The 15,182-nt window shown below is 44.5% G+C and overlaps 1 protein-coding gene across 7 annotated transcripts in view; it reads right to left on the bottom strand.

Annotated features, from left to right (window-relative positions):
* The window catches only part of spdl1 (spindle apparatus coiled-coil protein 1), a 50,054-nt gene that overhangs the window by 19,451 nt on the left and 15,421 nt on the right, over positions 1 to 15,182 (bottom strand). For all 7 annotated transcript variants that reach the window (XM_061787152.1, XM_061787151.1, XM_061787150.1 and 4 more), the window contains 2 exons: positions 9,059 to 9,169; positions 1,811 to 1,951 (listed from right to left, as the gene is read on the bottom strand). In XM_061787152.1, the coding sequence (XP_061643136.1) occupies positions 1,811 to 1,951; positions 9,059 to 9,169 (252 nt within the window). The remainder of the gene's footprint in view (positions 1 to 1,810; positions 1,952 to 9,058; positions 9,170 to 15,182) is intronic.

Raw genomic sequence — 15,182 nt, 5'->3', positions numbered from 1 at the left:
AGGCAGCCAAGTCTTGGCTTCACTTTGTAAATAGAATTAATGGACTACTTGCACCAGGTAACAGGCTCCAGCGCTCGAAGGATGGGGTCTTTAAGAAAATAGTGGAAGCAAATTTTGCTATTTTAGCAACTCCATCTGGTGCAAAAAGGCACACAGCAATGCTTATTTGAGCCACCCACCATTACATGGAAATAGAAGTACCCCTTACATGACATTTGCTAAATTTTCTGGCTGGTTTAAGTTTTTCTGTTTGTTCATTTTCCCACAGCTTGAATGGTGAAGGAAGTTAACAGAAACTCATTTGTCGATCACTAGCGAGATGTGAACTACCGGAATCTCTCGTGTATAATACCCCCCCCCCCCCCCCCCCCCCCCGCCCCCCCACACACACACACAAAATTGTCAAAAGTGAATAGTGCGCATTATATATACTGTAGGTATAGAGGAAAAAGGAACAAAAACCTCAATATATATATACTCAATATCATAAATGTATGCCACCATCTAGACGCAGGGGTGTCAAACTAATTTTTGTCTCGGGCCGCATTGTAGTTATTATTTCCCTCAGAGGGTACTGTCATGGGTGTGTTCTGGGGTCACTTTAAACCGCATACACTCCTTGAAGTCTCGGCGCCCTTTGCACCGGACTATTGCAATATTAGTCATTCGAACTGCTAGAGGACTCTGCATCTTTTGCACAATTGTCAAAAAATAATAATTACCAGTTGTCATTGTCATTACCAGACAACTATTAACCCTTTATTGCTCAGTGACCTTTTTTTGTCAATGTCTTTATGTCTCAAAAGTGTTCTCTGTCAATTGACTGTCTGTTGTCGTACTAGAGAGGCTCCAACTTCCGGAGACAAGTTCCTTGTGTGTTTTTTGGACATACTTGGCAAATAGAGATGATTCTGATTCTGGTTGTTGTCTTCCCCCTGTCTCGTAGACACCTGCTCCACACCTGTGCCTCATTCACCCTAATTAGCACTTCCATTTAACCGCGTGTCTCATTCTTTCTGGTCGCCAGTTCGCTGTACCTTGTCGTTGCGTTCCAGCATTCCTTGTTTCCACGTCACAGACTCACAGTAAGACAAGACCCTGTTCTGATTATCGACCTCGCCTTTTTGCCTCACGTTTTTGGAAACTGTTGCCTTTTTTGGATTGCCTGCCTTTATACCGACCTCTGCCCGTATATTAAACCGCTCTTTTTGAAACGGTCCATTTGTAGTGGAGTCGTGCATTATTGGGTCCTATCCTCTGTTCCGTTCATGACATGTAAATCATTACAAGTCTGAACCAACAAGAGGTTGTAATACAGTCCCTTGTGATGTAAACAAAAAATCATTAAGAGGCTAACTCTGAAACGTCGCGTCCCGTCTTTACATAGACATATCTTCACCAAACCTTATCCAATTACCACAATCTATACATAATTGGAAAGCATTTTTAATGCCTTTTCACAAAATGTATATAGCTCAAAAACACAGCCGTGCGACTTCCGATCGGTTTCATGCTGGAGGGCCACATGTAGGAAATGTCTGAACATACATATGAAATAGAAATAACAATATAATGTTCAGAAGATACATTTAAATACAGTACCTGCATTTTAACAAAAAGCTGTATATTAACAAAAAGGGCATATGGGCTTATAGTTCTAGGGTGTTCTGTGCTGTTGTAGTGGCCGGTTGTTTTGTCGTGTCGCTGTGGAGGAAACGGTTATTTATTACGTTGACCTCCTCTGTGTTTAGTGAACCCGACCTCAACTTCATGTAGGTATGAAACACAATTTCTACAAATCAACACTCACCTCAACCTTCTCCAGTCTCTGTATTTTATTCATCAAATTGTGTATCTCATCATTCTTCTCTGACAACATAGACTGGAGTCTGTCCAGTTGAGAGGGGTCAGCCCGTGAACATCGAAGCTGCATCAGAGTGGCAATGTGGACCTGAAAAACAATTTTGGCATGATATTTATTATGACATTGTGATATTTAGCTACACAAATGCATTGAATGAATTAGAAGTTTCCCAAACTCATTTGCCCACCCACCGCTTTAGCCAACCACTCTGTACAAATCACACCATTTTTTCACTCATAAGCACTGGTTTATAAGCCTCACATATGTATACAATATGAAAGACAACCACACATAGCACTTTGCATTTAGGCCAAAAAATTCTACTTTGGTCTCTCAAACTGCAAATAGGTAGTATTTCACCCCTTCTCAAATTCTTATACTCTTTTTTTTTGCATAGTTTCCCCACTTTAATGTTTAAGATTATCAAACAAATGTAAATAGACAAAGATAACCTTAGTAAACAAAAGAAAATTGTTTTAATGGTGATTTTACTCAAGAATTATTTTTTTTTAATCTAAAAAAATTATCCACAGCAACCCGGTCCTGTGTGAAAAACTGCCCCCTGAATTAATTACTGGTTGGGCGACCCTCAGGAGTAATGCTAGGTTCCCACCGGGTGAGAAAGATCGCATCGTCTCGCGTCCCTCGCTTGAGTTTGATCGCGGGAGTAAAAGAAATACACATTGAATGCGCATTTGCTTCATTAGCGCTGTAAACGCAGAAGAGGAGTGTCTCTCCGGGAGGCGAAGACAGCATCTCCCCTGCCATACACGAGCAGCAATAGACACCGATTTGACCTGTATTGTGGCTCTGTACTTGTTGTGGAAGTCCAAACGTCTTTGGAATGCCAAACGCCGCCGTCCACAACATTATCCAGAGGTGCACGCAGTTTGGTTAATTTCATCGCCTTCTCCAGGAGCTGCTTCTGAATGACTGTAGCATTCCCTTCAGGATTTTCTGGTAAAGAGCAGAATTCATGGTTCCATCAATCACAGCTTCCAATGGGCTTGCCACATGTGAGAGGGGCCAAGGGGGTCGGGTGCACTGTGAGCCAGGTGGTGGCCAAAGGCGGGGACGTCGGCGGTCCGATTCTTCGCTACATAAGCTCTCTCGAGGGATGTGGACTATCGCCTCTCTGACACACAAAGTTTTAAACAGCAAAAACAGCACTAAGCGATTCGGCAGGCACAAACAAGTTTATTCAGGGATAACAAACCATCGGTTGGCCTTGGCACGTGTTCGTTAGTGGCTACTAGCGGCTAGATAGCGGCTAGGTGGCTAACGGCTTCCGGACGGACCTCCAGAAGCTGTGCAATGACACAACGTCCATGGGGTAGCCCCCGAGGACAGCAACAAGCATGCGTAAAGGTTTACGCCCACAAAGGAGAATGGCTACTTACGGAAGCCGCATGGTTTTATGCACACACAAAAAGCTAACACTTTAGCTCAGAACTTGAAGCCCAGCTCAATGTGATCAACCAGGGTTCTCGGTTTGGAACCCTTATTCGTACCCCGCTGAGGACTATCATGGACTGCTACAGAGGGTGTCAGTCCTCGAAACAAAAATCCACCGTCTTGAAGTGTATGTGGATGCAAATTGACAATCGGGGAATTAAACCACTCTACCGATGTCTCAAAATGGTAAGGAGAAGTGTGCTAACAGACAGCCACTTAGTGCAACAAAGAGGTCGGATGTCCACTGTGTAGACAGTAAGGGATCACCCAGCAGCTCTCCCTGGAATTTACTGGGAGCAAAGCCCAAAGATATGGGACAACATCTAAAAGGGAGGACACAACACCAGCGGACTACCGAGGAATCCGGCTGGCCTGGGTTGCGTGCTGTTTCAACCCCGAGTGAGCGGCCGTGGACGGTCGTTACAGCAAAGGACAAGAAAAGAGGACGAGAGTCAATGCAAAACATTGACATCGGACTTACAAACAGATGGGAGCCACTTTTACAAGACGCTGGCCAAGAATGCTCATCCTCCACAATCACTGAAAGGTATGAAACTAAATCATACAAGAAAAAAGGTGGCACCCCAAACATTAATAGTTGTCAAGGGAGCTGTCAAGTATGTGAAACATTTTTGCAGTGAGAAGAACACCAAAGTACTGTGTTTTACCAACGACATGGTATCTGATAGCGCTAAAAAAATCCTGGAGATCACTAACGGGCACCCAACGTTAAAATCTGTCATGACACACAGGGTCCCTGGAAGCGGTCAAGCAGCAATCAGAAGCGAGATTTCCTTGATCTCCTAACAAAAGTGCAATGTTTGGATGCTGAGGTTTTTATTAGTGGATCTCTCCAACTTCTACAATTTGGAGATGAATGTTTCTCGAGGCTCAGTCAATTAAATAACTGAATTTCATTGACAATGTCTGCGTTTTTTGGGAGCACAGCCATCTTTACAAGGCAGACGGTTTCTGTCTAAATAGACAAGGGGTTAAGTTGTTGGCTGCCAACATTTTTTACTGTGTACGTCATTCAGCAGCCCGAAAGGAAAACACTGGCTTTGTTGACACGGCTGAAGGACAAAAAGATGCAGTTGTTCCCAAAATATCGGAGGAACAAGAGCTAAGGCGACGCGAGGCGCAGATGGATTTACCAGTGTCACTCAACCAATATGAAGAATGAAATGAGATGACGCAGCGCTTTCAATTTCCCACACCCCTCCCTGCCCCATTAGAGCAAAGCCCAATCCAAAACTCCCTCTCTACTAGCCTAAATGACAGGACAGGATGAAGGCTATTTATTGTCAATATTGGACTCCAGCCCACACCACGCCAGGATCTTCCTCCCATCCCCCTTCGCCTGAAACCACCGTCCACTAAGATGAGAAGGGCCCCTCCTCCACCCATGAAGAATCTTATCTGCAAATCTGACGGATATCTGTGTGGTCTTTTCCAGAATAAAGACCCCTATGGAGATCAAGCATTTTTCATCCCTGTAATTATAAGGGACAGAAAGTTGGTCAAACAAATATGGCACAAAAAAGTAGAACTACAAATTTAGTGAGGATAAAATGTGAGTCTATCAAACCATTGTCTCCAGTTGTCTCTGCGAGACTAGCTCTCTTTAATATCAGGTCACTGGATAATAAATCAATGTTGATTAATGACATCACAACCTATGATCTGGATTTTTTGTTACGAAATGAAACGTGGTTAACAGAAAGTGTCTGTAACACCATTTTCAATGAGGCAACACCAGCAAATTTTTATTTTATGAACAAGTGTCAAATAGTGAAAAACTATTGCTATTATTCTTAAGTCTTTATTTTAATGGAAAGAAATTATACTGGGTGATTTTAGCTCTTTTGAATCGCTCTTTTCTTAGTTAAAGGTCACCCAAAGGTTATTGCTTTAATAGTTTATAGATACAAGATACAATGGAACATTTATGGAGGCTTTTTCAGAACTGCTGTCAGTTATTTGTACTGACTACAACTATTTTGTCATAACGGGAGACTTTAACATTCATGTTGACAATAAGATGGAAAAAAAATCTAAAGAACTCTCTGCTATACTAGACACATTTGACTTCTCCCAACGTAAGAGTCCAACCCACACTAAAGGTCACATCTTAGACCTGGCCATCTCTAAGGATGTCTACTTCTGACCACTTTTGTGTATTTGTTTAATTACAGATTCTTCCAAAATTTAAGACAACCTTTTTGTCTATTAGGAAAACTATCAAAACTAAGACAATCTTGAGACGACGAGAACACCGTGGAGGAGCACAATGATGGTAACGATCTCTAAATCAAGAGTAGGAACGCATAACGTTAAGTGGAGAAAAACTAAACTCCAAATGAATTATGACCTCTACAGACAAAATTGTCTTTGTAATTTTAACCAAGATTTGGTCAGGGTTAGACCGCAACACTTTTCTGAAATCATCAGTAATGTCAACAATACTCGCACTGTTTGCTTGTGGTTGACTAGCTCACAACCCAACAATCATAGAGCTCCAGAACCCCCAACAGTAGATAAATGCAATTAATTTGGTTGCTATTTTAGTGAAGAAAATACAATCATCAGGTTAAATATCAGCACAAATCAGCAAAATGATAAAATGATACAACATCTGAAGCCACCCAGGAAAAACTCTTACCATGTCACAATTGGATAATGTTGACCAAAAAAGGTTCAACAGCTGAAACCATCAACAAGCTGTCTTGACTCAATACCATCTGACTTTTTCAAAGCTATTGTGAAGTCTGTGCTAGCTGATTTCAAGCAAATAATCAACTGCACACTTCAGTCAGGCGAGTTTCCTAAAGCTCTTCAAGTAGGTGCCATTAAGCCTCTTCTAAAAAATAGAACATTGGACGCTTCCATGTTAGCAAGCAATAGACTCATCTCCAATCTCCCTTTCATAGACAAGATTGTCGAGAAAGTTATTTTTAATCAACTCAGCAATTTCTTCAACTTAAATGGACTTTTTGACAAATTTCAAATCAGGTTTTCGAACTCATCACAGTACAGAATCTGCTCTTATCAAAGTGCTAAATGATATAAGGTTGAACACTGACTCGGGAAAGGTGTCAATACTGGTCTTGCTGGCTCTCAGTGCGGCTTTTGATACGGTAGATCGTATTATAGTGCTGAACAGGTTGGAAATGTGGGTAGGACTAAATGGAACAGTCCTGAAATGGTTCAGGTCCTACCTTGAGGAAAGGAGTTATTTTGTAACCATTGGAAGTGTTCAATCTCATCGAATGTCAATGACCAATTGGGTCCCTCAAGGGTCAGTTCTTGGACCCCTCCTGTTCAGCCTGTATATGCTACCCTTGGGTTAAATTCTTCAGAACTTTAATTTTGACTATCTTAGCTATGCAAATGACACACAGTTATCTTGCAGTGTCTCCAGATGACTACAGTTCAATTGAGGTGGTGTGTCACTGTCTCAAACAAATAACTGGATGAGCCAAAATATTCTTCAATTTCACCACAACAAAACTGAGATAATTGTTTTTGGCAATAAAGAGGATTGCTGTTAGTAAATACTTGGAGTCACACTCTTTAAAAACCAAAGACCAAGTCCGAAACCTTGGTGTTCTGATAGATTCCGACCTGACTTTCAACAGTCATATCAAATCAATTACTAAAACTGCCTTCTACCATCTGAAGAACATATCCAGAGTGAAGGCTTGCATGTGCCAAGCAGACCAGGAGAAGCTCATCCATGCTTTTATCTTACGACTGGACTCCCCAAAAAGAGCATTAAAAAGCTGCAGCTCATTCCGAATGCTGCAGCTCGGGTTCTGACCAGAACAAAGAGGCCCCAATTCTAAAATATATACACTTGCTCGCAGTCTGCTTTAGAATGGAATTTGAAATTCTGCTAATGGTCTATAAATCACGAAACGGTTTAGGTGCTGAATACATCAAATAAATGGTAATGCAATATAAACCCAGTAGGGCTTGAGATCGACAGACTCAGGTCAAATAGTGGAGCACAGAGTCCAAAGCAAACTTGGTAAAGCAGCATTTAGCTATTATGCTGCACACAAATGGAATAAGTTGCCAACAGTACTGATGTCAGCCCCAAGTGTGAATGTTTTCAAGTCCAGGTTAAAAACTTCTTGAACATTCACTTATTTGGGTTGACATATGAAGCGATATAGACTAAATTGTGCACATTTGTCATTAAGTCAACATGGTATGACGTGGTGTTTTTCCCCACATGCAGCATATACTGTATATTACAAATTACACAAAGAACAAAACTTGTAAAAAATATAATATTTATGGTTGAAAAAGGGACACAGGGCCTTATTGAAATTGTGAGCTGATACTGGAATACAGTCAGCAGAGATACATTTTAAGTCACAGTTTCATAAAAGCCAAGCAACGGCCAATCATCTGTCTGAACTGGCACACACGCGCACGCACGCACGCACGCACACACACACACACACACACACACACACACACACACACACACACACACAGTCACTTGAAGAACAGAAGACGACATCTGCTGGGGGTCTCAAACCCCTCATTGGTGGTTTGGCATTAATTGGCATAGTTATTGTGATTAAAATGTGTATTGAAGGTCCCACTGACAGTTGACACAATTTTGCACCTTACGAGACGTGAAAACTATGACGAGCTTCTTTGGTTACATACGATCGCCACTACGTCTGCTAATTTCACCTCCTACGGCATGAATGTTTGGTTTCTGTATGCCCGTCATGTGGCACGCTCCCAATCGTTCTGTTTGTTCTTTCATGCCGCATGGTGCCGCAAACCCACATTTTGTGCCTTCCCCACCTCCTAATACATCATCACTCTTACCTCGCACCATAGTTTCCTTTATTAGTCCAATGTACTTGCTGAAACAGGTTCTCCTCTCCCATATGTCAATGCGACCCAAAATTTTGATGGCTTTAAACCGCCACGAACAGGATGTGACACTCATCGTCAAACAACAAAAGATTAACAAAGCGGCAGGCCCAGACCTTGTGTCCCGATCCTTCCTCAAAGTCTGCGCGGACCAGCATCTGTGGTCATGAAATCCTTTGAACGCCTCGTGCTGGACCGCCTCAAGAGCGTCACAGGTTCCCTGCTGGACACCCTGCAGTTTGACTACCGAGCAAACAGGTCTGCGGATGATGCAGTCAACATGGGTCTGCACTTCATCCAAGAACACCTCGACAGTGTGGGGACCTACGCGAGGATCCTGTTCGTGGACTTCAGCTCTACGTTCAACACCATCATCCCTGAACTCCTTTCCTCCAAGCTTCTCCAGCTCAGCGTCTCACCTGCCAGTGGATTTACAGCTTTCTGACGGGCAGGACACAGCAGGTGAGGCTGTGGGAGGCCACCTCATCCACACGCAGCATCAGCACTGGGACACCCCAAGGTTGTGTCCTTTCTCCACTGCTCTTCTCTCTCTCTCCACGAACGACTGCATCGCAATGCACCCGGCTGTCAAACTCCTGAAGTTTGCAGATGACACCACTGTCATCGGCCTCATAAAAGACGGCTAATAGTTTGGATCCAACCGTAAAACTGTCACCAAACAAGGCCATGTTTTTTATAATTATTCCTGTTTAAAATGTGGTTATTTACTATACTTGTGATCCATCCAATCCTGAAGAGCAATAAATAAAAGAAAAAATGCCAAAACATACCAGAAAAGATCATTTGTCTCATTAGGCTACATAAAACTTGGTACCGTACCTTCATACGTTGCAACTGCTGTTTGTTGAAGGCATATTGTGTTTGAAGTGACTCGTACTGGACCTTCATGCTGATAAGCTTTTTCTCCATTTCAGCACGTTTATCCTCCAACTGAAATGCAAATCAAAAGCCAAAATATCCAAGACATAATTATGATGAATAAGAAATACAGTTTCTGACAAAAGTGAGTATGATCTCAAATTTTGTAAATATTTTATATTTTCATGGGACAGCACCAACAAACTAACACTTTGCTAAAATTTTAATATAATTAGTGTACAGCTTGTCTAACAGTGTACATTTACTGTCCCCTCAAAATAACTCGACACACAGCCATTAATGTATAAACTGTTGGCAACAAAAGTGAGCATAGATGAAAATGTCCAAAGTTTGTCAATATTCTGTGAGGCCACCATTATTTCGAAAGCACTGCCTTAATCCTCTACAGGCGTTAAACTCAAGGCCCAGGGGCCAGATTTGGCCCACGGCATCATTTTGGCCCATGAAAGCAAAATTTCAAATTGTCATGTGTAATAACTGACAAGATATAGCATGCAATTTTTTTTTTTTTTTTTTTTACAAGGAACTTGAACAACAGGTGTACAAACTATTTTCCTTGACTTTTGATTTGATTATTCCATCAATTTGTTGTGTATATGCAATAATATGATGAGGCAATTTAACATTTATATGGTTTCAGTCATAATGGTCTTCTGAGGTCTTCGTTTTTTATAACCCTTCGATATATACTGCAATGTGAAGAAATACATGATAACATCCTCGTGACGTGAAGACCATCACACATTTTTCTTTTCCCCCTCTATGTATTTATTGGACAGTTTATAACAACTTCAGCAGAAAAACTATGCTCAACAGAGCACACAAGTATACTGAGATATTTATGTGGAATTTACCTCTATTTAAATGCACTGTAGTATTGAGCGGGTAAGTGTACAGATAGACAAAAAGTTAAAAATTATTTCATTTTCTGCGCAGTTATACTGTAGTATGTATAGAACAATTAGTTGTATTAGTTTCAAGTAAACAACAAACTGCTGCGTGTGCCTGGATTAGACTAAAAGATTTTAGCCCCTTTATGGGCCTGATATCGTGGCTGATTTCCCAGCTCCCATAATCAACGACCATCGATTTGTACCTAGGACGCCAAAATGAAGTCGTGTAGTGTGACACATGAACCCTCTGACATATCACCTGATGTCCACCAACATTTATTCACACACACACAAACGTTTACCAAAACCTTCGAGCATAATTCAACAGAACACCAGCATGTTTATATACTCAAATGTTGGTGCAACTTGAAGCAAAAACTCCATCCCTCCATCCATTTTCTACCGCTTATCCGAGGTCGGGTCGCGGGGGCAGTAGCTTTAGCAGGGACGCCCAGACTTCCCTCTCCCCAGCCACTTCATCCAGCTCTTCCGGGGGGATCCCGAGGCGTTCCCAGGCCAGCCTAAGGACGTAGTCTCTCCAACGTGTCCTGGGTCGTCCCCGGGGTCGCCTCCCGGTGGGACGTGCCCGGAACACCTCACTAGGGAGGCGTCCGGGAGGCATCCGAATCAGATGCCCCAGCCACCTCATCTGGCTCCTCTCGATGTGAAGGAGCAGCGGCTCTACTCTGAGATCTTCCCGGATGACCGAGCTTCTCACCCTCTCTCTAAGGGAGAACCCGGACACCGTGCGGAGGAAACTCATTTCGGCCGCTTGTATCCTGGATCTTGTTCTTTCGGTCACGACCCACAGCTCGTGACCATAGGTGAGGGTCGGAACGTAGATCGACCGGTAAACCGAGAGCTTCGCCTTTCGGCATAGCTTCTTCTTTACAACAACGGATCGATACAAAGTTCGCATCACTGCAGACGCTGCACCGATCCGCCTGTCAATCTCCCCTTCCATTCCATTCTTCCCTCACTCGTGAATAAGACCCCAAGATACTTGAACTCCTCCACTTGGGGCAGGATCTCATCCCCGACACGGAGAGGGCACGCCACCCTTTTCCGACTGAGGACCACAGTCTCAGATTTGGAGGTGCTGATTCTCATCCCAGCCGCTTCACACTCTGCTGCGAACTGCTCCAGTGAGAATTGGCGATCACGGCTTGATGAAGCCAACAGAAGTACATCATCTGCAAAAAGCAGAGATGCAATACTGAGGCCACCAACCCGGACCCCCTCTACGCCTCGGCTGCGCCTAGAAATTCTGTCCATAAAAATTATGAACAGAATCGGTGACAAAGGGCGGCCTTGGCGGAGTCCAACCCTCACCGGAAACGAGTCCGACTTACTGTCTGATATGCGGACCAAACTCTGACTCCGGTCGTACAGGGACTGAACAGCCCGTATCAGGGGGTTCGGTACCCCATACTCCCGAAGCACCCCCCACAGGACCCCCCGAGGGACACGGTCGAACGCCTTCTCCAAGTCCACAAAACACATGTAGACTGGTTGGGCGACCTCCCATGCACCCTCGAGGACCCTGCTGGTCCACTGTTCCACGGCCAGGACGAAAACCACACTGCTCCTCCTGAATCTGAGATTCAACTTCCCGACGGACCCTCCTCTCCAGCACCCCTGAATAGACCTTACCAGGGAGGCTGAGGAGTGTGATCCCCCTGTAGTTGGAACACACCCTCCAGTGCCCCTTCTTAAAAAGGGGGACCATCACCCCAGTCTGCCAATCCAGATGCACTGTCCCCGATGTCCACGCGATGTTGCAGAGGCGTGTCAACCATGACAGCCCTACAACATCCAGAGCCTTGAGGAACTCCGGGCGAATCTCATCCACCCCCGGGGCCTTGCCACCGAGGAGCTTTTTAACCACCTCGGTGACCTCAACCCCAGAGATAGGAGAGCCCGCCTCAGAGAACCCAGACTATGCTGCCTCATGGGAAGGCGTGTCGGTGGAATTGAGGAGGTCTTCGAAGTATTCTCCCCACCGGCTCACAACGTCCCGAGTCGAGGTGAACAGCGCCCCATCCCCACTATACACAGCGTTGATGGTGCACTGCTTCCCCCTCCTGAGACACCGGACAGTGGACCAGAATTTCCTCGAAGACGTCCGGAAGTCTTTCTCCATGGCCTCACCGAACTCCTCCCATGCCCGAGTTTTTGCTTCAGCGACCGCCAAAGCTGCATTCCGCTTGGCCAGCCGGTACCCATCAGCTGCCTCAGGAGTCCCGATAGGACTCCTTCTTCAGCTTGACGGCATCCCTCACCGTCGGTGTCCACCAACGGGTTCGGGGATTGCCGCCACGATAGGCACCAACCACCTTACGGCCACAGCTCCGGTCGGCCGCCTCGGCAATGGAGGCGCGGAACATGGTCCACTCGGACTCGATGTCCCCCGCCTCCCTCAGAAAATGAGCAAAGTTCTTTCGGAGGTGGGAGTTGAAACTCTTTCTGACAGGGGATTCCGCCAGACATTCCCAGCAGACCCTCACAATACGTTTGGGCCTGCCACGTCGGACCGGCATCTTCCCCCACCATCGGAGCCAACTCACCACCAGGTGGTGATCAGTTGACAGCTCCGCCCCTCTCTTTACCCGAGTGTCCAAGACATGCGGTCGCAAGTCCGATGACACGGCCACAAAGTCGATCATCGAACTACGACCGAGGGTGTCCGGTGCCAAGTGCAAGTGTGGACACCCTTATGCTTGAACATGGTGTTAGTTATGGACAATCCGTGATGAGCACCGAAGTCCAATAACAGAACACCGCTCGGGTTCTGATCGGGGGGGCCATTCCTCGCAATCACGCCCTTCCAGGTCTCACTTTCATTGCCCACGTGAGCATTGAAGTCCCCCAGCAGAACGAGGGAGTCCCTAGCGGGAGCGCTCTCCAGCACCCCCTCCAAGGACTCCAAAAAGGGTGGTATTCTGAACTGCTGTTTGGTGCATAGGCACAAACAACAGTCAGGACCCGTCCCCCCACCCGAAGGCGGAGGGAGGCTACCCTCTCGTCCACCGGGGTGAACCCCAACGTACAGGCGCCGAGCCGGGGAGCAATAAGTATACCCACACCTGCTCGGCACCTCTCACCGTGGGCAACTCCAGAGTGGAAGAGAGTCCAACCCCTCTCGAGAGGACAGAGACCAAGCTGTGCGTGGAGGCGACTTCTCGACCTCACACACCAGCTCGGGCTCCTTCCCTGCCAGAGAGGTGACATTCCACGTCCCTAGAGCCAGCTTCTGTAGCCGGGGAACGGATTGCCAAGGTCCCCGCCTTCGGCCACCGCCCAGCTCGCACTGCACCCGACCCCTATGGCCCCTGGCACAGGTGGTGAGCCCATGGGAAGTGAAGCAAAAACTTTTGCCTCTTATTTGGAGAATGTTTTGTGTGATTAGCTTTATTGCTCACTGACAGTTTTTTGTCGATGTCTTTATGTCTCAAAAGTGTTCTCTGTCAATTGACTGTCTGTTGTCGTACTAGAGCGGCTCCAACTCCCGGAGACATATTCCTTGTGTTTTTTAGACATACTTGGAAAATAAAGATGATTCTGATTAAACTATTCACAGTACAATTATGATTGGTGGAATGATGAGCGCAGATCATGTCGGGTACCAGTTCTTTTGCACCATACATGGCCAGGACCTTTGCGATGTGACTATTGCGCATGAGCAAATTGCGATGATGATGATATATAATATATCGTGCAGCCCTACTGTGGCTTGCGACAAAAAATAGTTTGACACCCCTCTAGGGCTTACCAGAGTTCACCCATGTATAATATACACCCCCAAAGTTGATCTCAAAATTCTGGAAAACCCTTCTACCTATATGTAATGCATTTTTGCAACGCATGACTTTGCTTCTACCCATATGATCAAAACATTAAGTATTATCTGTATTTGGTTAGTTTTTTCTCAAGGAATTATTCTGAAGTTAAGCACTTTATTTGAACACGTAATCCTTTTTTAAATTTACTTGCTCATATTTTGAAATTCACAGCCCTACTTTTATTTAGTAAATTAGAAAACGCATACCGTATTTTCATGACCATAAGGCGCACCGTATTAAAAAGGCGCAGTTTCAGTTACGGGGTCTATTTATATGTGTATTTAACACATACATAAGGCGCACAGTATTATTGGGGGCAGGTAAAACATACGCTAGCTTAAAACATACGGTAGCGTGCATGCATCCTAAAACATACGCTAGCATTCATGCTAGCGTATGTTTTTAAGAAGGCACCGGAAGCAAAACTGAGTTCGGTTGTATATTAGTGAAGTATTTAACAATGTACTCGCGTCATTTTTTGACCAATCCTCATCCACAAATCCATCAAAGTCCTCATCTTCTGTATCCAAAATGAACAGCTGGGCAAGTTCTCCATCAAACATGCCGGGTTCCCTCTCGTCATTGTCGGGGTCAGTCTCGTTGTCACGTGCACCCTTCCCCCTTTAACGTCCGCATACTGTCCTCAGTTACGTCCGCCTTTCCTCTATATAAGCAGCGTGTCGGCAGGAAATGCTTGTAGTCAGTCAAGCGGAGCGCTCATCAAATTCACACAACAACATTTAAAGATTTTGGAACTCGGTGCAAACATAAGGCGCGCCGTCCATTTTGGAGAAAATTTAAGACTTTTAAGTGCGCCTTATGGTTGTGAAAATATGGCAGTTGTGCTCATATGTTTGATTACCCAGGCAGAATTTGTAAAATGGGTACAATTCTTAAAAGAAAACATGAAGCACAAGGCGAAACACATTTAATTTTATTTTAATGGGATTCAAATAATCGGTCAAGCATTTCAGAAAAGCATTATCATTAAACAAAACATAACCATAAAGAAATTAATGATGGTTGTTGTTCAGTCGTCAGTCATATTTATATAAAAAAAAAAAAAAAAAAAGAAAAAAAAAAATTGGAAATAAATTCTGCCAGGGTATGTAAACCTATGATCATGACTGTACATATAGGCAGTCATACGTACGTACCGCTGTCATATTTGAATGAAAGTGCAGGCTACACCTTTTTTATAACCACGAGGTGGCGGTGGCATTTTGGAATGAAAGTGTACAGTTTTTTCATAACCACTATATGACTGCATACATTTATAAAATGTTAACGTTTTTTTCCATTTGCCCCTATACCTATGTATAATGCACC

This window comes from Phyllopteryx taeniolatus, chromosome 10, assembly GCF_024500385.1.
Source record: "Phyllopteryx taeniolatus isolate TA_2022b chromosome 10, UOR_Ptae_1.2, whole genome shotgun sequence".
In the NCBI taxonomy this organism is placed as follows: Eukaryota; Metazoa; Chordata; class Actinopteri; order Syngnathiformes; family Syngnathidae; genus Phyllopteryx; species Phyllopteryx taeniolatus.
Note: the sequence above shows the minus strand (reverse complement) of the source record. Positions and strands in the feature narration are given on the sequence as shown.